The sequence below is a fragment of the Balaenoptera physalus genome (assembly GCF_965194825.1).
Source record: "Balaenoptera physalus genome assembly, chromosome: 2".
Lineage (NCBI taxonomy): Eukaryota > Metazoa > Chordata > Mammalia > Artiodactyla > Balaenopteridae > Balaenoptera > Balaenoptera physalus.
The window spans coordinates 120,783,507-120,807,520 of record NC_138883.1 but is presented as its reverse complement, the minus strand read 5'-3'; the positions used below and the strand labels follow the sequence as shown (position 1 = coordinate 120,807,520).

The following is a 24,014-nucleotide window of genomic DNA, read 5'->3' as shown; positions in this document are numbered from 1 at the left end:
CAGAAGCAACACTAACATTCTGAACCTGCATTATATCACATGCTCTGCAACAATGCCATTTAAGAAAAAATAAATCCTCTAAAAAGAAAAAGAAACATTAGGGATTTCTATTAGGGATTTCTTCCTCTGAGGTCCAAGCCCCCAGCTATACAATTTGCAACTCCTGTATAGTGAGAGGGAACGGGCGGCTCAAGCTGGGTAAGCCTAATTGAAGCACAATTTCAACTACACTACAGCCCAGAGGTACAGACTCTGCAAACCACATTAGAGCTCCTTTCCAGGGGGTTAGTTTACAAAGCTGTCACTGTCTTATTTCAACAACAACCAAAATGAAGAACATCTTTTAGTAGCAGCTATAGTTTAGAAAGCATAATACTTACATTTGAATTCTTACACCAGTTAAAAATTAACACCCATGATACTTTTCCCAGATTTACCACTTACAGGAATTAAAAGCAATTAGCAAGCATGTTCATCAATACAAAAAAGGGATCGGCTATTAACCTCTAAGGGGACTCAAATATTATCACTCTACTTGGTACCTGATGGTACATGATGGTGCCAGTGGAACTAAATTAAGTATTCTACCTCATTTCAAAAGATAAAATGCCTGGTGAGCAAACCTTTTAGTTCCTTTTTTCACACGTAGTAACGGTTGTGACATTCAGCATTTAATGAGGATCAGAGACCAGTTTGGGTTACAGTCCTCAGCATAATTCTCTGTCTCCATCTTTCCCTGTCTCTTGATGGAGATTATATTTGCTATGGTTGACCTTAAAAATTTCTCACCTTGTCACATTTGGTTCCAGCTACTAAACAGGAGACTTCACCTCCAAGACGTTTGGCTGCAGTGATGGTGTTTAATGTAATGGGTGCTAGGGTATCATTTGCATGCTCAGCTATTACCAGGGTACTCTGAAATCGTAGCAATGAGGCCTAAAAAGAGAAAGAAAAAAAGGAAAAGAATGTTGTAATACAAACTTTATTTTTACTCTAATTGGTAAGCATGTGTGCTTTAAAGAAAACTGTATGCAATATTCAGTTTTATAAATGTATTTATAAAATACTTGCTCAGTAGCAAAAATTTGGGCTGTGTCTATCACTCTATTACTGATAGTCTTACCTAATAAAAACAGAAAATACAAATTAGTATTCTACTGTTAGAAAAAAATTTTTTTTATTTCCAAGCAACTTTCCCACTAACCTATGTTCAACAACAAACTGATAAATGTATCTAAATTTAAAATCCTTAGAACACATTAACTATCAAACTAGGAATCAACTACTACCAATTACATTCACTTGCAGCAATACTGCTAAACAGTACAGTATACCTAGAAATAATGATTATGAAATCAATTACTAAAGTTCTGTTGCTTCAGGCAAAACGAATTTAATACCAAAATAACTGATAATGTAAATCTGCCTTTAAAATACAATACTACACAGCAATTTTGCTAAAGTTTCAATTGTTCAAATATGCTTCCAAATTCAAAAAAGAAGCTTTTGGACAGTATCTTGGAACCAACTAATATCCACCCATAGCTACTGTGGACTATCAAGAGACCACCAATAGTTCATGGTCATTTGAAATAATTTCAAACACCAGAAACACAAAGATGAACAAGAATGGTCCCTGCACTCAAAGTTTTCAAGGGAAATTAAGACTTGTTCACATACAATTATAAAACAGAATAGTTTTCAATTAATGAAGAGAGCCAAAATGTTGGCAGCTGCAGATCATGAAGCAGAGAATCAAGAGGAAGAATGGACGGAAGTTTAGGTATTGTCATGTGAAAGGATAAGGAAGCACACCACAGGCATGAGGAAAGGAGAAAATTTTGGAACTATCCTTGTGGAAAATGGCAATGAGAAATGAGAAAAAGAGGCACTGATGATCAAATGTCATGGTTCTGTGGCTTTGAATTCAGCAATAATCTTCAGATCCGGAGTTGGAATGAACAAAGCAGAGTATAAAATGTACCCACAGCTGGAAATTTACAAACAGGGTATGAATGAAGGGAAGCCAGGTACAGGACTACAATGCTGGTTGCACAACTAAATTGACAAAATACATATTTTTTTGTTTACTGTATTGTATATATCAATTGCTATATTCTTCACCTTTTTGTTAATATATGGGCATATCAGTTCAACTAGTTTCCATAATCATTTGGGTTATTAGTAATTTTTTATTATTATAAACAATGCAGAGACGAGCATCCTCATAGCCAAATCTCTGCACTTATCCTCAACAGATGAGCGTTCCTTTTAGTCCAGTAGGACCTTTTTGACTGAAACTTAGCCAGGTTACTCTACTTGCTCTGCTTCCACGGATGACTAAGTCAGATTCTGTGCAACCTTCAACAAAATAGGGGCCCTTCTTCCCCTAAGCCTCCTACTTCTACCACTGCAACCCCTTCCTTCTCCTCAGCCCTCTAAACCCCCTCTATCCTTGATGAACCTAATCCCAGAGCTGGGGGCCAGAGACTCCAAGGCAAGCCTTCAGGGGCAGAAATGCTTCCAGAGCCACAGAATGAGGATGGAAGGAGGAAGAGGACAGCACTGAAGAATATGCCAGAGGAAGGAATTGCTGCATTGTGTATCAGTGGATGACATTTCTTGTCTTTTTTTCCTCCCTTTCTGCTCAAAGGGAGCAAGAAAAGGGGAGAAAATTAGGCTTTTGTTTTTGCCAAATCAAGTCGCTGTTTGTATAACTTTTCCTTTTTTACGATAAAAAAAAAAATTGCCTTCTTACGAGATGTGAAATTCTTTATGGTTCAGGTTAGAAATCTTTATGCACTTCTTAAGATTCTCTTCTTATGACAAATTCCTAGGAGTGTTAGATCAAGAGATAGACACATTTTCAAGGCTTTTAATACTGATTGACGCAAACTGTTCTCCAGAAAAGTTGTAGCAATTCACAACAATTCACAATTCCTGGGATGGCATGAAAGTTCTTAGAAGACAAACACCATGCCTGTTCACTTTTGTATCCCCATAGTCTAGAACAATGTTTTTTCCAATATACATCTGTAGAATTATACGGTACTTCTTTTTTAATCAGACGAGCACAATATCTTGCAAAGAACTTTGTAATTAGGACCCAATGGCATAATTTATGATTTAAATCACATTTCACAAGAATTGCCAGTAATAAACTATTTATTACCAATATATATCAGACACCATATTTTTGATTATGCTTCACACATCATTTGCCATAAAAATTACGAGCTTTTCATCACCATTTAAAGAATAAATCCAAGATTTGGTGGCAAAAGGCCCATATTTGCTATAAATTATAGTTCTAACATAAGATAAATTAGGTAGTGTCCTAAGGAATTGTCAAGCCTTTTAGAACTTCCAAGGGATCATTGCATATTCTTTCTAAAAGACTATTCAAAATTAAATTTATAAGAATAAACAACAAAAGAATATACATAAGAAACTACTCAGTCCGTCTATCTGATCAATCTTTACTAAGTACTACATATATCATAAGGCACTCCATATTACTTTATCAATTGACTCCTTTATAGTTTTTTTAATACTACGCTTTCTTCTAATTCAATGTTCCATCTTCTATTTCTCACATACCACCTAAAGAGAAGCTGCAGCATCTAAACATGGTTATGTAGCTTAATTCAGCAATAACAGCTGTGTGTAGCCTACAGCAGAAGAAATTGGTCTGTGACCTTTAAAATGTTATTCCTCAATCCAGAGCCCAGTTTCTTCAACTTCAAATTGAAGGAGACAAACTAGATCAATGGTTTTCAAACTATACTCTATGCAGGGAGGCACCTCAGGAACCACCGCATAGAATAAAGTGAGAACCAGGCAGGTAGGGCTGCCAGAATGGTCCCCAGCTTTGCTTTAACCAAATTAACCAAACTAATATTATAGAGCCCTGTACTAAGATAAAATTGTATTTAAAATTCAAGAAACCTCTATGATGTAGGTACCATTATTATCCTGACTTTACAGATGAGGGAACTGGAGCTTAGTGGCTACATAGCTAAGAAACAGAGCCAGGTTAAAGTCCAGGTAGTTGGACTCCAGATTTGGGGTTTTTAATTACCAGCTCTCATCAAAGCACCATCATTTTTAGCTGTTTTCTATATGGGTCATTCCTGCAATATTTCACTTAGCAAATATTCTCTTGTTTAAAAAAAAATAGCACTGGTCAAAAAGAAACAAAAAGATGATATCAAAGGCCTCTTTTCCAGCTCTAAAAATTCTGTAACCCTAAAATCCTATTTTAAATAGAAGTGGTATAGAATATCACAAAAGATACAAAAAATACAGGTCCCATTACTGAAAAGGGTTTTAAATGAAGGTCATTTTATTATCTTATGACCCATTCATTGCATCTGTAGACTTTAGGGCCCTCTTTTTAATGGGGAAAAAAGGAGCCAAATCTTAAACATTTAAAGGTAACTACTGAAATCAGTAAGGTAGCTGCTCAGAAAAGAATCTCAATCTCTTCAAAACACTGCTACTTAAATTAAAATTAATTCATGCAGACCAGTGCCACCATAAATTCTTGGTCATCAACCTTATCTGGGCCCTCTGCCTGGCAATGTTACTGTGACATCCTTGTTGGCACTCTCACTCACTCTCCACAGCAACTATTTCCAATATCCCCTTCCGACGTTTTTCAAACTGCCAACACAGTCTGCTCCTTACTCTCAGAAGAAAGCCTCACTTCTTACTTCGCAATGAAAACTGAAGCCATCAGAAGAGAACTGCTTCCCCTTCCTGATATCCAACATAGAAATTCCCGCCCCTGCTCTATCACAGTAGAAGCTGCTGCAGGTCCTTCCTCCTGGATCTGATCCCTTCATCTGGACTCTGGATTCCATCCTCTCAAATCTAGTCAAACACTTCATTCTGTAATCACCTCTCAGTAACGTTTCCAACCTCTCCCACCTCTCCCTTTTCCTGGGCTCCTTCCCATCAACTTTAAAACATGTTTGAAGCTCTCCCAATTTTAATGAATCCCAAAATTAAAAATCCATTACCCCACCTTTCACTCCAGCTAATTCCTCATCTCCCATACACACCTCAACTACTGTATTTGTATCCTGGCTTCTGCACTCACCAAAATTACCAACAAATACTTTTCATGCTTACTTCTTCTCTCAAAATGTTTGAAATTACTGACTAGTCCATTCTTACTTCCATAGCTTAATTTATAATTTATCATCTATATAAAAACGACAGATATATAGACAGAGATAGAGGTATCAAATCTCTCTCCTAAGTGCTAGACCTATATAATTAGGTTACACCTGCATATCCAATTGCTTAACTTGTCTCATCAATCACTCACCAACTCAGCAAATCCAAATCTTAACTCATCTTTCCCTTGATCCTCCAGCCCCCTCCCATACTGCTTCTCTGGAGTTCTTCAGGGGATGCACCACTCCCTAACAAGTTGCCCAAACCATGATCTGCGAGTCATATCTGGGTTTTTTCCTCAACTCTCACAGCCAATCAACCACTAAAGCTGTAACAATTCTTCCTTCTAAATATAGTATCTCCTAAGTCCACTCACTTCTCTCCATCTTTAATTCCACTACCTAGTGCAGGCCATTAACCCTCTCTTATTACTCCAACTGACTCCCAAACCAACTTTGCTCCCCTCCAATCCATTTCTCTCAGTGATCTTTCAATGATACAAATCCAACATGTTATTCTCCTGCTCAAACAAGTCAATTGCTTCCTGCCTCCTTAGGATGTGGTAAACTAGACTCCTTAGACTGGCTTGCCAGGCATTTATTCTATGGCCTGATCTACCTCCCTAGCCATATGTCTCGAACTTGTCCTGCTCTCTCTGACCTTTAGCCTGTCCTCACATTGTTCCCTCTGCCTTACGGACCTCTTCCCTTATTACCAGATTAGCTTCCAGTTAATCACCCTTAGGTTTTCTGCTTAAATGCCAACCCCTCCAAGAAACTTTAGTACAGTGCTGTGGTAAAGAGTACAGGCTCTAGAGCTCCCCTGCCTGTTCTTGTTTTTTTGTTTTTGTTTTTAAATTTTCTGGCTGCACTGTGCGGCCTGCAGGATCTTAGTTCCCCAACCAGTGATAGATCCCGGGTCCCGGAAGTAAAAGTGCAGAGTCCGATCCACTGGACAGCCAGGGAATTCCTGCCTGGGTTTAAATCCCACCTCCACCATTACTTCTTGGTGCCTCAGTTCCCAGATCATAAAATGTAGATGATGATAACAACAGTAATAATCTCAGAGTTGTTGAGAGGATTAAATTAGTAATTGTAAAATAAAGCTCTTGGGATAGTTCCTGGAACATAATAAATGCTCAATAAACATTCGCATGAAAGCTTCCGTGGATCTCCTCCAACTGGTTAACTTTCCTAGCACCAACACAGTACCCTGAATCGACTTCATTACAGCACTTGACTACACACACCTGATTACTTTGTCTTCCCTTCTTGATTTTGAGTACAGAGGTCATGTCTGGTTTTCTTACCACTACAACCCCAGCTTCTACTTCAATGTCTAGCACAGAGTCGATGTCTAATAAATGAGTTGAACATTGCTTCTAAAAACTTCTTCATCAATAGGATAACAAGCCACAGACTGGAAGAAAATATTCGCAAAAAAAAATATCTGATAAAGGACTGTTACCTAAAATACACAAAGAACTCTTAAAACTCAACAATAAGAAACTGATTTAAATATGGGCAAAAGTTCTGAATAGACATCTCACCAAAAAAAATATGCAGACGGTAAATAAGCACACGTAAAGATGCTCTACATCATATGTCATTAGGGAACTGCAAATTAAAACAAGAATGAGATACCACTACACACCTATTAGAATGGTGAAAATCCAAAACACTGACAACACCAAATGTTGGTGACGATATGAAGTAATGGGAACTCTGGTGTAAATTCAAAATGGTACAGCCACTTTGGAAGACAGTTTGGCGTTTTCTCATAAAACTAAACATACTCTTGCCATACAATCCAGCAGTCACACTCTTTGGCATTTATCCAAATGAGCTGAAAACTTACATCCACACAATGGGACTTCCCTGGTGGTCCAGCAGTTAAGACTCTGGACTTCCACTGTAGGGGGGCGGGTTCCATCCCTGGTCAGGGAACTAAGATCCCACATGCATGCCGCAACTAAAAGTTCTCATACCACAACTAAGGAGTCCGCAAGCCGCAACTAAGGAGCCTGCCTGCCGCAACTAAGGAGCCCTCAAGCCACAACTAAGGAGCCCTCGAGCCGCAACTAAGAAGCCCATCAGCCACAACTAAGGTCCAGTGCAACCTAATTAATTAAAAAAAAAAAAAGTCCTTCAGTAGGTGAATGGATAAACTGTGGTACCACTCAGCAAATGGAGTACTAGTCAATGCTCTAAAAAAAAAAAAAAAAAAAAAAGAGCTATCAGACCATGAAAAGGCAAGGAGGAACTGTAAATGCATATTACTAAGTGAAAGAAGACAGTCTGAAAACGCTATATACTATATGGTTTGACCAATGTGACATGCTGGAAAGGAAGAGCTATGGAGACAGGAAAAAGATCAGTAGTTGCCAGAGGTTGGCAGGGAAAGGGCAGAGCACAGAGGATTTTAGGGCAATGAAACTATTCTGTATACTATAACAGTGGATAGTTACCACTGTACATTTGTCAAAACCCACAGAATGTATAACACCAAGAGTGAACACTAACATAAACTATGGATTTTGGATGATAATGATGTGTCACTGTAGGTTCTTCAATTGTAACAAATGTACCACTCTGGTGCAGGACGTTGATAGTGAGGGAGGGAAGAAGGGGTAATATGGGAATGCTCTGTACTTTCTGCTCAATTTTGCTATGAACCTAAAACTGCTCCAAAAAATAAAGTCTATTTTAAAAAAATCTTCTGTTGCTTTAAAAACATCCTTTTAAACTTCTACTTTATACACTGAGCTATAAAAAAACAATTTTAAGACTCTAGATTAGTTACTCCTCAAGGTTATTCATTTGAACCACAGAAAATGATGCGAATAACTGTTTTCTTGATTCTCCTGAGAATGAACATAGCTAGGACCATTCCCGATTCACAGGTAAGAAGTTATTTCATTACATACAGTGAATGCTTAAGGATTATAAATGTTTGTTGCCACCTTACACTCATATCTTCCTTTTGTGTGTGTGGGTGTGCAAGAAGTTTATTGGGGAGTACTGTTGAGAACGACACTCAGGAGGCATCAAGGAAATAGAACTGGGCAGTGGAAGAAGCTGAACTGCAATATTGCAGTGCAGTCACTACAAAGCTCTCGGCTGATCTCACAAGGAACCCTGGACTAGGATGGCCCTTCAGAGTTGTCCAGAACTGAAGCAAGGGGGCCACAGACTTTGGGTGGTTTTTTGTTTTTTTTAAGAATAATCAAACTAACATGACTGATGCGTTCTTTTATTTCTAATTCAACCCTGGAAATAACGCCACGTTTTTTAAAAAAAGCAAGATATGATCAAATAAGAAGACATACAATATGTACAGAATTAAAACAACGGTAAACAGGTGATTTAAGACAGCCAAAACTGGGCTTCCCTGGTGGCGCAGTGGTTGAGAATCTGCCTGCCAATGCAGGGGACACAGGTTCGAGCCCTGGTCTGGGAAGATCCCACATGCCGCGGAGCAACTAGGCCCGTGAGCCACAACTACTGAGCCTGCGCGTCTGGAGCTTATGCTCCGCAACAAGAGAGGCCACAACAGTGAGAGGCCCGCGCACCACGATGAAGAGTGGCCCCCACTTGCCGCAACTAGAGAAAGCCCTCGCACAGAAAGGAAGACCCAACACAGCCATAAATACATAAAAAAAAGAAAAAAAAAAAGATAGCCAAAACTCAAAAATGAAGTGGCCTTTTAATCTAAAGAAAATCCTTCACCCTTACTATTACTTCATCAGCCAGTAACAACAGTGGTAAAGCACCTTAGTTTACAAAGTAATTTCACAGGTTTCTCTAGCCCCCTAACTAGATTAATCCTCTCCCCAATTACATATTCCCCAAACACCCTATACACCTTTCTGTCACAATGATCACACTTAAAATAATGTGTTCAATATTTGTCTCTCCCAGTCTGTTTGCACCACGTGGGCAGGGACTAGGTCTGTCTCATTCTCCACTGTGAACTCGGTATCTGTCTTGGAGTGTGACACATAGTGGGCATTCAATGAACGTTTAGCGACTAACTGAAAAGTTTCCCCCCAAATGATCAAAAACTAAAAAAGCAACTGTTTTTCTCTCATTGATAACTTAATTATCTAAGCAGTTAATATGTGTATCTACCAAGAACAGTACACAAACTTGCTAAATCACTAAAGAAATACCCCATCATACTTTTAGAGAAAGTTATCTAGACTACTAACTAGACTGTTCCAAACAGTAAAATGTGAAGTTTTCTTCTGCATACCAGCCACATACCCTTGTTAAGTTGACTGGCCTTAATGAGACAGTATTCTTCTTTTTTTTTTTTTTTTTTTTTTTGACAGTATTCTTCTTGAAGACAGGGTTAAAGGGGTCATCATCCTCTCTCCACCCTTTCAGAGCCAGACTTTTTTTTTTTTTTTTTAAATCATTTATTTATTTATTTATTCATTCATTTTCGGCTGCATTGGGTCTTCGTTGCTGTGCGCGGGCTTTCTCTAGTTGCGGCGAGCGGGGGCTACTCTTCGTTGCAGTGCGCGGGCTTCTCATTGCGGTGGCTTCTCTTGTTGTGGAGCACGGGCTCTAGGCGCACGGGCTTCAGTAGTTGTGGCACGTGGGCTCAGTAGTTGTGGCTCGCAGGCTCTAGAGCGCAGGCTCAGTAGTTGTGGTGCACGGGCTTCGTTGCTCCGCGGCATGTGGGATCTTCCCGGACCAGGGCTCGAACCCGTGTCCCCTGCACTGGCAGGCGGATTCTTAACCACTGCGTCACCAGGGAAGTCCCAGAGCCAGACTTCTTGAAAACAACATCCTTAAGCATAAACTCTGCTGCCTCACCTCACTCTTTCTCCTTTACTCACAGCAAACCAGCTTTCACTTCCACTACAACGCTGAATCCAGTCTCTTCAAAGTCACCAACAACCTGGGATAGCTAAGTCCAGTGAACACATTTTGGTCCTTCTCTTATTCAACCTTAACAGTTTTGACACTGTTTTTGCTTTTCAGTGTTTTTAGGAGCAACAAAGGAGATTCACTGCTCAGGCGCTCCTGCTGTGCCTTTAACTGTATGTTCAGGTAGTAAACTACCATAGGTGTTAGAAGGAAAGAAAAAGTTGGACTCTAACTTCCTATAGTACAAACCCACTCAAAACCTAAAGTAGTAAGAATAAGTTTAATCTACCTCCCCCACCTTTGAAAACTAAGTGGGGTAATGGTAAGGGGCTGGGGGCTGGGGGTCGTTTTGCTTAACTCAAAAATTAAAAAGCAGGAAAAAACTATAAAATCTTTCCAACTTCTACTGAAAAAGACAAATAATATATAATTAAAGTTACCCATCCCTATTTTAACATATATTTTGTAATTAAAAAATGTATATTACATTTCTGTACTTTAACCTCCTTAGTAATAAAATATGGTAGCTTTTAATCATGACTAAAAATGTCATATGACATTGATTATATTATTAAAAACACAGTCAATTTACTTCACTTTAAAAACAGACAAGACCCTTAAGTAGACACGTTGGCAGGAAGCATAATTTTACAGAATTCCCCTTATGCAATAAATCTTTTAGTACCACATCAAACTTGGCTTTCTTCTTTCAAAAGAAATTAAAATTTGCATGTGAATTACAGAGTTCAATCTCATTCATCAATGATAGACCGTGGACTCTGAAAAATGTCATGTTCCTTCATACCAGTTTCATAGCTTCTGAATCAACGTAGATATGCCTCCTGTCTGGCAATGAGTATAGTAACAGGAAGACTCAAATAACCTTGAAAAGTGTTGCTTCACTCTCCATGTAAAACATCTCTTTGGTATCTTAGTCAACAAATCAATTTCAAATGCAAATGAGTAAAATAATACTAATAATTCAAATCAATATCCCTGCAAGAATGTTAACTACCTATTTTCCTCTTATTGTGTTCCCCAGCTCTTTATTGTAGATGGAAAACACTTTCATTAACAGATAACATTGAAGACCACCCCGCCCAACCAAGAGATGAAGGACTTTGCTCAAGGCCACAAATAAATCAAAATGAAAATGGAATTTAGATACCAAATGCCAGTCATTTAATTTACATTCTAACAGTTTAAGGTATCTCTTTTTTTTTCACTAGTTGCTATAAATTTACCATGTTAACCATTTTTAAATGTACAGTTTAATAGTGTTAGCTATATTCACATTATGATGTTAACAGTTTAATCTTTTTAATCTTTTAATAGATAAATCTATTATTAAAAATATGGTTTTGTAGACACATATCTGCCTAAATTTGCTCATGGTTAGCTACAGAACAATTTATTTAAATTGCAAGAGTGGGGATTCAGATAACTCATTTTGACTTTACGGTATCATAAATATAAGTAAACAGGAGCCAGACTGAAGGGACTTGCACTTTAGAAATCTGGGACAACTTGAGCACCAAAACATTTAAGAGTAGTAATGGATGAAGTAACCTACTGAATGAAGTAAGGATCCATGAGTCCATAAATAAATACATCAATAAGCAAGAAGGAAATGTTCTTTCTTATAATAATACAAAGCTAATAAAAGTAGAAGGAATGGACTTCCTTGGTGGTGCAGTGGTTAAGAATCCGCCTGCCAATGCCGGGGACACGGGTTCGAGCCCTGGTCTAGGAAGATCCCACATGCCGTGGAGCAACTAAGCCCGTGCGCCACAACTACTGAGCCTGCGCTCTAGAGCCCGCAAGCCACAACTACTGAGCCCACGTGCCACAACTACTGAAGCCCACACGCCTAGAGCCCAAGCTCTGCAATGAGAAGCCACGGCAATGAGGAGCCCACGCACGGCAACGAAGAGTAGCCCCCGCTCACCACAACTAGAAAAAGCCCGTGCACAGCAACGAAGACCCAACGCAGCCAAAAATAAAATATAATTAATTAATTAATTTTAAAAAAAAGTAGAAGGAATGATGAAATTAGAAAAATCACTATTTTACATCGCAGTACTCATTTCTCAGGCAAGAATCATCAACAGATAAGACTAATGGGTGAAAGTCTGATGAGAAACAGAAGAGTTACATAGTCTCAATGTACCTCTCCACAAATTAGTTAAAAATCAGGAAGCGATGAGTAGTAATTTGATAGTGGAGAAACCTGCTGAACACTTTAGCCAAGTAATTAACATCACCAATAATGGGGTAAACCAACATTATGAGCCTCCTAATATGATGCACTGAGAACACAGTACCACTTCTGTGATACTCCTGCCAGTACATAACCTGAAACTAATCAGAGGAAACACCAGACAAACCTAAATCGGGGGACAGTCAACAAAATAGAAGGCCTGTACCCTTCAAAAATGTCAATGCCATCAAAGCCAAAGAAAGGCTGAGGAGTTTTCTAACAAAGACTGAAGAGACATGAGAACTAAATGCAAGGCATGATCCCAGACTATCCTAGACCAGAATAAGAAATACTGCTACAGATGCAAACTATTACATACAGAATGGATAAACAACAAGGTCCTTATAGTAGAGCACAGGGAACTGTATTCAATATCCTGAGATAAACCATAATGGAAAAGAATATAAAAAATAATGTGTACACACACACGTATATAAATGAATCACTTTGCTGTACAGCAGAAATTAACACTGTAAATCAACTATACTTCAACTAAAAAACAATAAAAAAATACTGCTACAAATGAGTAACAAGACAATTGGTAATACTTGAATAATATCTACAGATAATAGTATTGTATCATTGTTAAACTTGCTGATTTTGCCAATTATCCTGTGATAATGAAAGATGAACCTCCTTGTTCATAGAAAATATACTGAATTATTTAGGAGTAAAAAGCATGTCTGCAACATACATATTATATCAGAAAAATAATATGTATATATGAGGAGAGAGAAAGCAAATGTGCCAAACTGTTAATAGCCGGTGAAACTCAGCAAAGGGTTTTGAGAATTCTTTGTACTATTCTTGCAACTTTTCTGTAAGCTTGAAATATCTAAATTTTTAAAGTTAAATATGTATGTGTATTTATGTATCCATTTTACAAGTGTTCCTGCCATTTTCCTATACCCTTGAAATTCAAATCTCTCAAATGTTCTTAATGACTTTAAGAGGAGCTACTCTACTTAGCATGACTTCAAATTCTGAAAATAAAGTCAAGGTCAAAGTCTTTGGCAAACCACAGTAAAGATTTGGAAATACTGCCTATGTATATTGGCAGTGTTTATAATGACTTAAGCTAGTCATTCCATTTTTTTCTGTTAGTGCTACAAAATAACTGAGTCCTAAACTCCCCCTCCACAACTATTTCACTTATGCCAGACTTCTAACCTGTCCACATAACTACCTTCCAATTACTGTATAGGTAAGAATCTGGCTCTGATACCTGGAACTTTCCCAAATTCATGACTTTAACTTGTTTATGTCTGAGTCATCTGAGGAAAATTTCTGGGGGAGACTGAACACTGACCAGAAGGATGTGGGTTTGAACTTTGCGTGTATTGGGGGTGGGCGGGGCGGGGCGGGGTTGGGATTTTTTTTTTTTTTAAGGGAACAAGAATACATAAGAAAAGGGCCTACAGATATCTAGAAAGACTGCCAACTATGTTTCAGGGAGAAAATCCCAGCGTTGGTACGAAAACATGCATGCACAAGAAAAACTGTAGAAAAAGTACAAAACGTCAGGAAAAGTTTCTGACCCAAGTTTAGCAATCTTGTCACTTAACCATCAGAATATCTACAGAATCTACAATATAAATTGTTACTTGACTTGTAATTGGTCAATCTCCAAATACTACTGTCCCATAGCATTAGGACAAACACATATTTTCTATCAGTCTCACAATAGCAAAATGTGGTAAACTCATGATTTGTAACTAATGAAAGCATCAAAAACTTACCGCTACCAATAATCGTTCCCTAGCTATTTAACCAGCAATCTGCTGGTTTAAAAGCAGGTCAGCTTGCAGTAAAAAGACGCCTGCCTTTCAAAATTGGCTACAGCTGTCAGTACAATCACCTAAACGCAGCACTGCCCCATTAGCCAGAGAGCAGAGCAAGTTTCCAAAACCCCATCGACCCTCGCTCGCCCCAGCACTTGACAGTGAGTGAATTCGAAGAGCCGCAATGCACCCAGGGAAAATGTTTAATTCTTCCAGAAACGTCACCCTCCAAGCTGAATTCAGGTTTTAAACTTTTTCCAAGAGGACATCCCGGCGGCGACATTTTCCTCCCTCGGGTAAAGATTCCCCGGGGACTCAGCTGCTCGCTCCCCGCCAAAGGTGGAGAAACTGGCGGCCTGTCAGTGCTGGAGGGTGGAAGAGGGGCTGGGAAGAGAACGGGGAGGAGGAGGGGCAGCGGGAGCGCAGATTCAGTACTCTGACCTCTGACCTCGACCCCCACCTGGCGGCCCGGAAGGAGGCAAGGGCAGACCCCAGAACTTTGAGCCCGAGCCCTAGGCCGAGCTGGGCCTGCCAGCGCGAGGGCCAGTCAGGTCTGGGGGTGGCGGTGACCTTCGCCCAGACCTTCACAGGGACAGCAGATCGAGGCTGGACCGTCACCGGGCTCGACCCTTCCCGCCCGGACTCACCGCCCGCCGGAGCCGCCCAGGAGCCACCGCTCGGAACATGGTCACTGCACCCGTTAACTTCACACTAGCCGAGAGCGTACCCAACTGCACAGCCTCCGCGAGTCACCGTAACGCTCGCGAGACTCAGGAACGAGAGCGAACGCCCCGGCGAGGAGAGCGAGCTCCCGGTTTCTGCCTGTCCATTGGGCGGTCGCGCAGCCAATGGGGACGGCGGAAAGTTAGGGGCTGGACTTGGGAGTGGGGCAAAGGTGAGGCTGTTAACTAGGAAACGTAGGGTGAAGCCAGGCTAAAGAAAGGCCGGACATATATACTCTACCAAACGTAAAATAGATAGCTAGTGGGAAGCAACCGCATAGCACAGAGAGATTAGCTCGGTGCTTTGTGACCACCTAGAGGGGTGGGATAGGGAGGGTGCGAGGGAGGGAGATGCAAGAGGGAAGAGATATGGGAACATATGTATATGTATAACTGATTCACTTTGTTATAAAGTAGAAACTAACACACCATTGTAAAGCAATTATACTCCAATAAAGATGTTAAAAAATAAAAAAATAAGAAAAATTTAAAAAAAAATAAGAAAGGCCGGGGCAAAGCGGGTAAACTGCCGGTGACTGTATAGCACACTGTCTGCCAGCCCCAGTGTGCAACGCTTGTTGGACTGAACTTTCCCACTGAGCTGATGACGTCACTGTCCTGGCTTCCCAGACCTCTGGACGAAGTTCACCTCTCTCACTCTAATTATTCTTCTGCCTGTTCATTTGATCACGGATATCAATGTTAACCCCTGCACTGTGCTAAACACATTTTCCAGGTCAGGGGAATATAATAAAAGGATGCATAAAATGTTGACCTCACCAAACTCTGGAGGAAACATACGAGTAAACCTATCATTACTATTATGGGAGGAGGGATTCCTGGAATTGGTGATATTTGAGCTGGGTTCTAGAAGAGGAACCTCCGGAGCACAAACAGGGAAGGAACATGACAGGAAGGTCCAAGGACAAGGGGCAGGATGCTGTGTGCTGCCTGTAGAAGGAAGCAGCTTGGGAAAGGTCTTGAATGAGGGAGTAACATGCAGCCCCACCCTAGCCCTCTTCTCTCCCCACTCTTCCTATCCTGGGACAGGCCCACCCACACCCTGGATTCAGTGCTCTTGACTGCCAAATCTCTTCTGATCTTTGGATCCGCTTATCCACCTGCCTACTGGGCATCTCCTCAGGATGTTTCTCAACACCTCAGACCCACATATCCACAACTGACTGGACATTCCCTTCCAGACTTTATTCTCCTCCTGTATGCCCTTTCTCAGGGAATGCTTTCCACCTCCACCCAGCTGCTCAAGCCAAAAACCTGGGGGTCATACTTGACTTGTTTCTTCCTTTATTCCCTATCCTATGAGTCACTAAATTCTAGCGATTCCACTCCCAAAACAGCTCCCAAATCCATCCAGGACTCTCTTCTACCACGCTCTGTGTTTGCATTGCTGCAGTTGCTTCTTTACTCTTCTCCCAGTTTCCAGTCTTCAATCCATCTCCCACTGCAACCAAAGGGCTCTTTCAAAAGAGCAAACTGGTGATGTTACTCCCCTGTTGAATACACTTCAATGGCTACCCATTGATTTTAGGATAAAATGCAAACCCCTTAACGTGATGTATAAGCCCTGTGTGAGCTAATCTTTTCCTTCCTCTTTTACCCCCTTTCCATCTCCCATGGCCATACAGAATTTCCTTCACATCCTCCAACGCCCTATTCCTTCTGCCTCCCCACTCTCTTCCCCCTCCCTCTCCCCTTTACTCTTTCAACTGTTTAATACTTATTCACTCTTGACATTTCAGCTTGGACTTTCCTCCCCCCAGTAACTCTGAATTAGACCTCTCTTCCACATGCCCCTATTTCTGCCTGCACTTCGCCTGTATATAGCGGCAATTGCCACATTGGTTGTAATGGCCTGGTTACTTGTCTGTCTCACCCATCTGACTGTAAGACCTGTAAAGGCAGAGTCTATCCTACTTTTTTTATTAATGTGTCTTCACACCTTGCACAGTGCCTGGCTTACAGGAGGCATTCAATCAGTATTTGTTGGATGCATCTGCAAATCAATGAGTGACTTGCTAAAGAGTCTGGACTTGAAGCAGGGGAGTGATACACTCAGAATTTGTCTCACTTCCCAATTTTGTAACCATCTACCTTTCGATCCTTGTCGAGTCTACCAACAAATCCCACTGGCTTTACCTTCAAAAGATGTCCAGAATCCAACAGCTTCCACCAACATGTCTTCATTCCTCCACCACTACCACCTCCCCTCAGGCCCCTATCGTCTCTCCCCTGGATCATGGAAGGAACCTCCTGACTGGTCTTCCTGTTTATACCTGTGCCTCCTGAAGTCTCCTCTCGAAACAGCAGACTGATTGTGTCCTCTGCTCAAAGCGCTCTTCTACCACTATGCCCCAACAGACCTCGCTGCTCCTTGAACACACCAAGCAGCTCCCGTCTCCGGCCTTTGCACTCCCGTTCTTCCCTCTGCCTGAAATGCTCTCCCCTGGGGACCCACGTGCCTCTTTTTCTCACTTCATTCAGGTCTCTGTTCAAAAGCCACATTTTCAGAAAGGTCGACCTTGGCCACCCTACGTAAAACAGCCCCCCTCCTTCCGCACTCTCTGTCATCTCGTTTGACTTCCCTTCTTGGCATTTACCACCACCTGACAGGATGCACGTTTCTATTCATTTGTGTTTCTTGCTAATCTCCCTGCACGGGAATGTAAGTTCCCTGGAGCAAGAACTTTGAGCCAGCAAACATTCGAAGGGCCCTGTGCTTGGCTTTTGCTCTTGCCTCTGTCTGGAATTCCCTTCCCCACCCAGCAGACCTCCATTCCACATTTAACTGCTCAGCTCACATGACATTTCTTCTGTGAGGCTTTCCCCGACCCTCTAGGATGAATGAACTCTTTCCTCTTCTTCACTCTCCTGGTTCTGTGACCATAACTTGAACATATGTTACATCCACTTAGAATATGTCTGCGCCCATGTGGTGGGCTGGGGCTCGGGACCCCCTCAGTGAGTCTGCATGTGGGAGGGGCCGTTTAGTACTCCATATGTCACTGCATTTGCCTCCCAACCCAGTTTCCCAGTTGGACTCATAGAAGAAGAGGGAAGCGTGCTTTAAGTAAAAACTGAAAGGGGTATTTTACTAAAAATGATGTAAAAAAGTGGTCCACAAAGCCACCTCCTCCCCTGCCTCCCCACCCATGACAAAGCAGAACACAAAAGGGGAGAGGAGCTTCCCCACTCCCTCCCCACCTCCATCTCCCACCGGGCAGCTTTGGCACCACCCAGCCTCTGGTGAATCAGCAGCAGCTGTGCCCAGCGGAGGCGCGATGCCAACGGGGACAGGGTGGTTCCTGGCAGAGCCGAGCCAGAGCCAAGGAAGAGGCAGAAAACTGCCCAGGTCTATGGTAAGTGACCAGACCTGCGCATGAGCACAGAGGGGACGCCCCTTGGGACTTCACCGGGGAGTGGTGGGGAGTTCTATATTCACATGCGGGTCAACAACCACCGAAATGTGTGCACGAAAACATCTAACTTAGAGGGATTTCCCTGTAGATACTTGGGTGTCTTGTTTTTCCCCCTCAGTTATGAGCTGCTCTGATGGCAAGACCCCATGATTTTTATTATCTGGTTCATGTTTAGTGAGTGTTTGTAGAAATGTTTGTCCAAAGAGAAAAGGGAGTAAGAGAGGGTGGGGAGAGGGAAGAAGGAGTTGCCGCAGTCAAGCCCTGAGGACTTACTCCAGTCTCTTGGGAAAAACAGCTCTTTCCTTTTCACAGGCCAGTTTCAGGAGCAGCTTCTCCAGGATTCCTGGTGAAAACTTAAAAGAGGAGAGTTAGTGGGATGAACTACAGCCCCAGCTGCTGCAACTCTCTCGGGGGCCACACTCCTTCCTCGTCAGCCAAGCTAAGCTCCCCTTACCATCAGCTGGCACCTCCTCTGGGCTCAGTGGTTTACCTGCTGATCTGAGCCCTTGGCCACCAGGCCCTTCTTAGGCCAGGGTTGTTGTACTTGTCCATTTATCATCACAAGTGGGCAAGAGAGTACTGAGAAGCACCCAAGTGGATCACTCTTGGCCAAGATGATGTCTCCTCTTCTTGCCTGCTGGTCCCTGCATACAAGGTGCCCAAAATGCCCAGGTGGCATCTGTAGCTAAATACTTCAGTGGGACTCTTACCGTGTCCTTTGGTGGAAGATTCCCAGTTTGGAGTCAAAGACCTCTAACCCTGCAGAGCCCAGAGCTGTGAGGTCTGGAAGCCCAATCTCCTCGAGAGCCACTGAGAGTGATGGTAAAGTAGGCCCCTCCTGCTTCCACCCTTTGGTTCCTGGATCCATGTATTCTTCCTGCTGGGGACACAGCACCATATAAAGGTCTTTGATTCAAGATGCACGTGGCATCCTGGAGGATGAACCCCATCCTCATAAAGTATTGCCTCCAAGCTGGTGCTTCAAGTGGGCCTTCAGGAGGTCATTCTGATGCTCTATCAGGCCAGCAGCTTCGGGGTGGTAGAGTGTGTGACTGGATCAGTGACTCCTGTGATCACAGACTCATTCCTGCACCTCCAGTGCAATAAATTAGGTCCCGGGTTTGACGTGATGTTATGTAGGATCCCATGCTGGTGAATCAAATACTTGATAAGCCCTCAGATAGTGGTGCTGGCTAAGGTCTTGGGGGCAGGAAAGGTAAACAGTACCCTGAATATGTGTTAATTCCTATCTGGATGAATCATGGTTCTTCCAGGGTGGAAGGGGTTCAATGTAGTCAACATGTCACCACATGGCCAGCTGGTGTCCTGGAGGAATGGTACCATATTGCTGGCTCATTCAGCAGCAGCAGTAGCTAGAACAGCCTTCTTAAGTGGGAACCCATGCTACTAGGTTCATACTAGCCTCTCTTGCTGTCACTGTGGCCACTTCATTCATGTACCCTTAGTGCCAGCACTGGGTAGCTGACGGCAGAGGCTGGCTGAGGTCATCTGGCCAAGTGATTTTTTGTCTTCTTGGTTATTTAGTGCCTCTTTCATGGTGGATGCTTTCTGGTGGGTGTTAACATGTGATACAAATACTTTCATACTTGGTGCCAACTTCCACACACCCATTCATCCTTGTGTCTCTATCCCAGACCTCTTTGTCCCTAATCTTCCAATCTTTCTTCTTCCAGGCCCCTACTAAGCCACGTAGGCCATTCATCACTGCTCCTGAGCTCCTATATATTCTAACCTTGGGGCAGCTCTCTGTCCGCACAATGTGGCTGACCAGGTGCACCTCCTGAAGCTCAGCCCACTAAGAAGAGTTTCCTTCACCACTATTTTCAAGGTCACCCCGGAGTGGGGCTACAATGCAACTGACATCCATTTTCAGTCTGAACTCACATACTGAGCCAACTCTCCATAAACCATATACAGGACTTTCCTCCTCTTGTCTGCTGGTTGTGAGGGATCCTACATACAGCAGTAAGTGTGAGCTGAGGATGGGTGCCGGTATAACATGGGGTCTGGGCTGCCTGCTCAGGCAACTTGCTCATGCTCTCTGGTCCTACTTGTGCTCAATTCCAGAACTACCACTTCCATCCTAGGACAGACTGTTGCTGCCTACCTGATGTTATGACTTGGTGGGTTTGATAGAACCCAGCTTATGATGGGTGGTTTCTGACATGTGGTTACTTGGTGTGGTTACACCAGCTTCCTTTTTGCAAAAGGCACATAAATCTCTGCTGTAGGGTGGCATGGCCTTGCTCCAGGGGCAAGGGCCTATTTTGTGATTCCCAGTGGAGGTTGCCATAAACTTCACACAGCATCTCTTCTACAACTGATAGCACTAATACCAGCTATGGAAACATAAATGGCCTAATAGCAGGACTGCTGGGACTACAGCCTGGACCTGCTGTATAACCTTTTTCTGCCCTGAGCTGCATTAAAGCTGGCAGCCTTTTGTGTCACCTGGCTTATGGGTCAGAGCAATATGTCCAGGTGTGAAATATACCATGCCAAGGACCCAAAGAGGACTACCAGGCATTGTGCTTCCTTATTCGTGGTAGGAGGTACAATAATTTATCTTTTTCTTTGGATGCGTTATGTGGCATTCCCCTGACTCTGGACCCCTAAACATCTTACTGATGCTATCGGCCCCTGCGTCCTTATAGAATTTATCTCCCACCCTCTGGAGTACATGTGTCAGACCAAGGCCTCTAATGTGCTAGCCACCTTTTGTCCATCTGACTGAGTTAATATGATGTCTTTGTTGTAACAGATCAGTGTGATGTTTTGCAGGATGTCTAAATGGTCTTGATCTCTTCAGTCTGTCTTACTACAGAAGTTGAAAGTTAACATAGCTCTGGAGCAAAACTATAAATGTATAATGTTGATGTTCCATATGAATGCATACTGTGTCTGATCCACTTTCCTCATAGGGATAGGAAAGAACTTATTCACCAAATCGATGTCCACATAAAATGTACCTGAGGCTGTGTTCATTTGCTCTAGCCAAGATACCCAAACTGGTGTGGCGGCTGCAATAGGGCTACTACTTGGGTGAGTTTGGGCTAGTCCACTGTCATCCTCTAGGTTTAGTCTGGTTTCTGCAGGGACAATACTGATGAACTGAATGGAAAAATGATGGGATTCCTTTAGATCCTTAAAGCTTGCTTCATTGTATGCTGCCAAGGAGGCCCTCTGACTTTTACACATGGTCTTCAATTGCCTGTTAATCACTCCCAGTCTTTTATATTTTTCTCTAGGGCATCAGTGGAGCTTAGCAATTGCCACCCAATGCCGTGGTCTTGTAGTTACTATTTCCCCTGTATCTCTCAAATGCCTAGCATATTCCCTTCCACAGGCAAAGCATCCCAATTCACCACCAGTGAAAGCTGTAACAATTGGACCACCACTTTATGTGAAGGGCTATCTGTATTCCAGCTACTGGCAGTGAGGGGGTCCTCAGTGCTGGTCTAGCAAAGAGTAATACAGCTCCAAATCCCCATCTCATCACCTGCTTTCTCAGACCGCTCCCATACTCCTGTTTCTATTGGAAGCAGGCTCTGAGACAAGTTTAAAGTACCTGATGACTATTGGGGGGATGCCCTTAAGATTCACACCTGTGTAAAGGATGAGACAGAAGCAGAATGGGGCAGAAGGAGAAGCTGGGCAGATATGTAGGCCTGAACAACAATCCAATGGAATGTGAATTATTCTGTTATTGAATAAGTGGAAAAGCACTGTGTTTATTATGCAATAACACTATTGCCATGCTAAAAGAATACAGTATATATCAACATTAACAGACTAAACGCTGACCACAATATTGTCAACCCATAGGAGAACAACCATCAGAAAAATTAGAAAATTAAAACTGGAATGTATCATCTGTGATATTTGAAACTGAATAGCTCATTACATCAGAATTTCTTCACAAATATAAAGAATGAAAACAAAGCTGCAACCAAAGTAAATTTCTGATTGGCTCATTTGTTAGCCAAACAAGGAAAGCCTTTTTACTGATGGTGATTTAATTAAATTGGGCTTGATTGCAGCAGCTGACAAAATGTGTCCAGAGAAAATTAACTTGTTTACTATGATTAGATTTGGGGGTAGAAGAAATGAGGACATGAAAAGCAACATCAATAATCAATTAAAACTCAAGGTAAATTATTTCAAGTTGTTTTCTGTGGCTTTTGATGAGTTAACAGATGTTACCAATAATGCTCCGTTAGTCTTGTTTATTCAAGGAGTCAATGCTAAGTTTGAAGTTACTGTAGAATTGGCCTCTGTGAATAGTTTGAATGAACAGACTATTTCCTAAGAAGGTGAGAAAACACAAATCAGTACAATGTGAAGTGGAATCTGCTAAGATGTATTACACAGCCAATGGTGGCAAAAATATGTGTGAAGCAGAGAAAGGCTTAGACAAATTTAAAAACTTGTGAAAATGTAAGGTGTGTAAAGCCTGTACTTATTCATTGTATTATTTGTCAGCAGCTATTTCCTTGAAAATATTTTGAATCTATCATTTTTCGTTGTCTCAGTGTCAGCAGTGAAATTCATTCACTCTCATGGACTCTTATCAGTTCTGTGATATTTTTGCTCAGAAATAGAAGCTGAACTTGTGCTACTACATAGCAGTTTGACGGTTTAGCAGTGGTAAGGTTTTATTGTGATTTTTAGCTCAGGGCCTAGATTGAAATTGTACTCAAATGTTTATAACAGCTTATTATCATAGCCCCAAACTGGAAATAACCCAAATGCCTATTAACTGGTGAATGAATTAACAAATCGTGGTCTATTGTATTCCATTGTGCTATGGACTGAATCGTGTTCCCTCCAAATTTATGTATTGAAGCCCTAACCCCCAATTTGGTAGTATTTGAAGATGGGGCCTTCGGGAGATAATAAGGTTCAGAGGAGGTCATGAGGGTGGGGACCCGGTGATGGGATTACCGCATCCTTCCTCTCTCCCACATTTGAGGATAGAGAGAGAAGGCAGCTGTCTGCAAGCCGGGCTTACCAGAACCCTACCATGCTGGCACCCTGATCTTGGACTTCAAGAACTGTGAGAAAATATATTTCTGTTGTTTGAGCCCCTCATCTGTGGCATTTTGTTATGGCAGCCCAAGCTAAGCATGATCCACTGTATTCCATTGTAAAACAATAAAAAAGGCACATACTACTGATACACACAGCAACATGAATGAATATCAAAAGCATGCTAAGTGACAGAAGCCAGACACAAAAGACATACGATTTCATTTATATGACAGTCTGTAAAAGGCAAAACTAAAGGGACAAAAAGCTGATCAGTGGTTTCCAGGAGCTGGAATGGAGGGTGGAGATTGATGGCAAATGCGCACGAGGAAACTTTCTAGGGAGATGAAAGTGTTCTGTATCATAATTGTGGTATATATATCAATGATTATGTACATTTATCAAAACTCAACAAACTGTACATTTAAAATTGGTGAATTTTATTATATGTGAATTTCACCTCAATAAAGTTGATTAAAACACATCCACACACACATACAGCAGGTCACCAGACTGAACCCTCTGCTTATACAATTTACAGTCAGGATACTGATGCAAACATAAACTGAAACATTTCGTTTTGTAATCTGACCCACATCCTACATTCAATCCACCAGCAAATCCTGTTGGCTCTAGCCTTCTGCTTCCACTCTAGTCTAGCCACTGTCATCTCTCCCTGGGGTTATTGAAGCAGCCTCCTAACT

General features: G+C 41.9%; 1 protein-coding gene across 1 annotated transcript in view; it reads right to left on the bottom strand.

The window, feature by feature from the left end:
* ETFA (electron transfer flavoprotein subunit alpha) overlaps window positions 1–15,000 on the bottom strand; it is a 92,858-nt gene extending 77,858 nt beyond the window's left edge. Inside the window, exons 1-2 of the mRNA XM_082452687.1 lie at window positions 14,750–15,000; window positions 790–936 (exon numbers count right to left, since the gene is read on the bottom strand). Of these exons, the coding sequence (XP_082308813.1) occupies window positions 790–936; window positions 14,750–14,788 (186 nt within the window). The 5' untranslated portion in view covers window positions 14,789–15,000. The remainder of the gene's footprint in view (window positions 1–789; window positions 937–14,749) is intronic.
* Window positions 15,001–24,014: the final 9,014 nt, after the last annotated feature.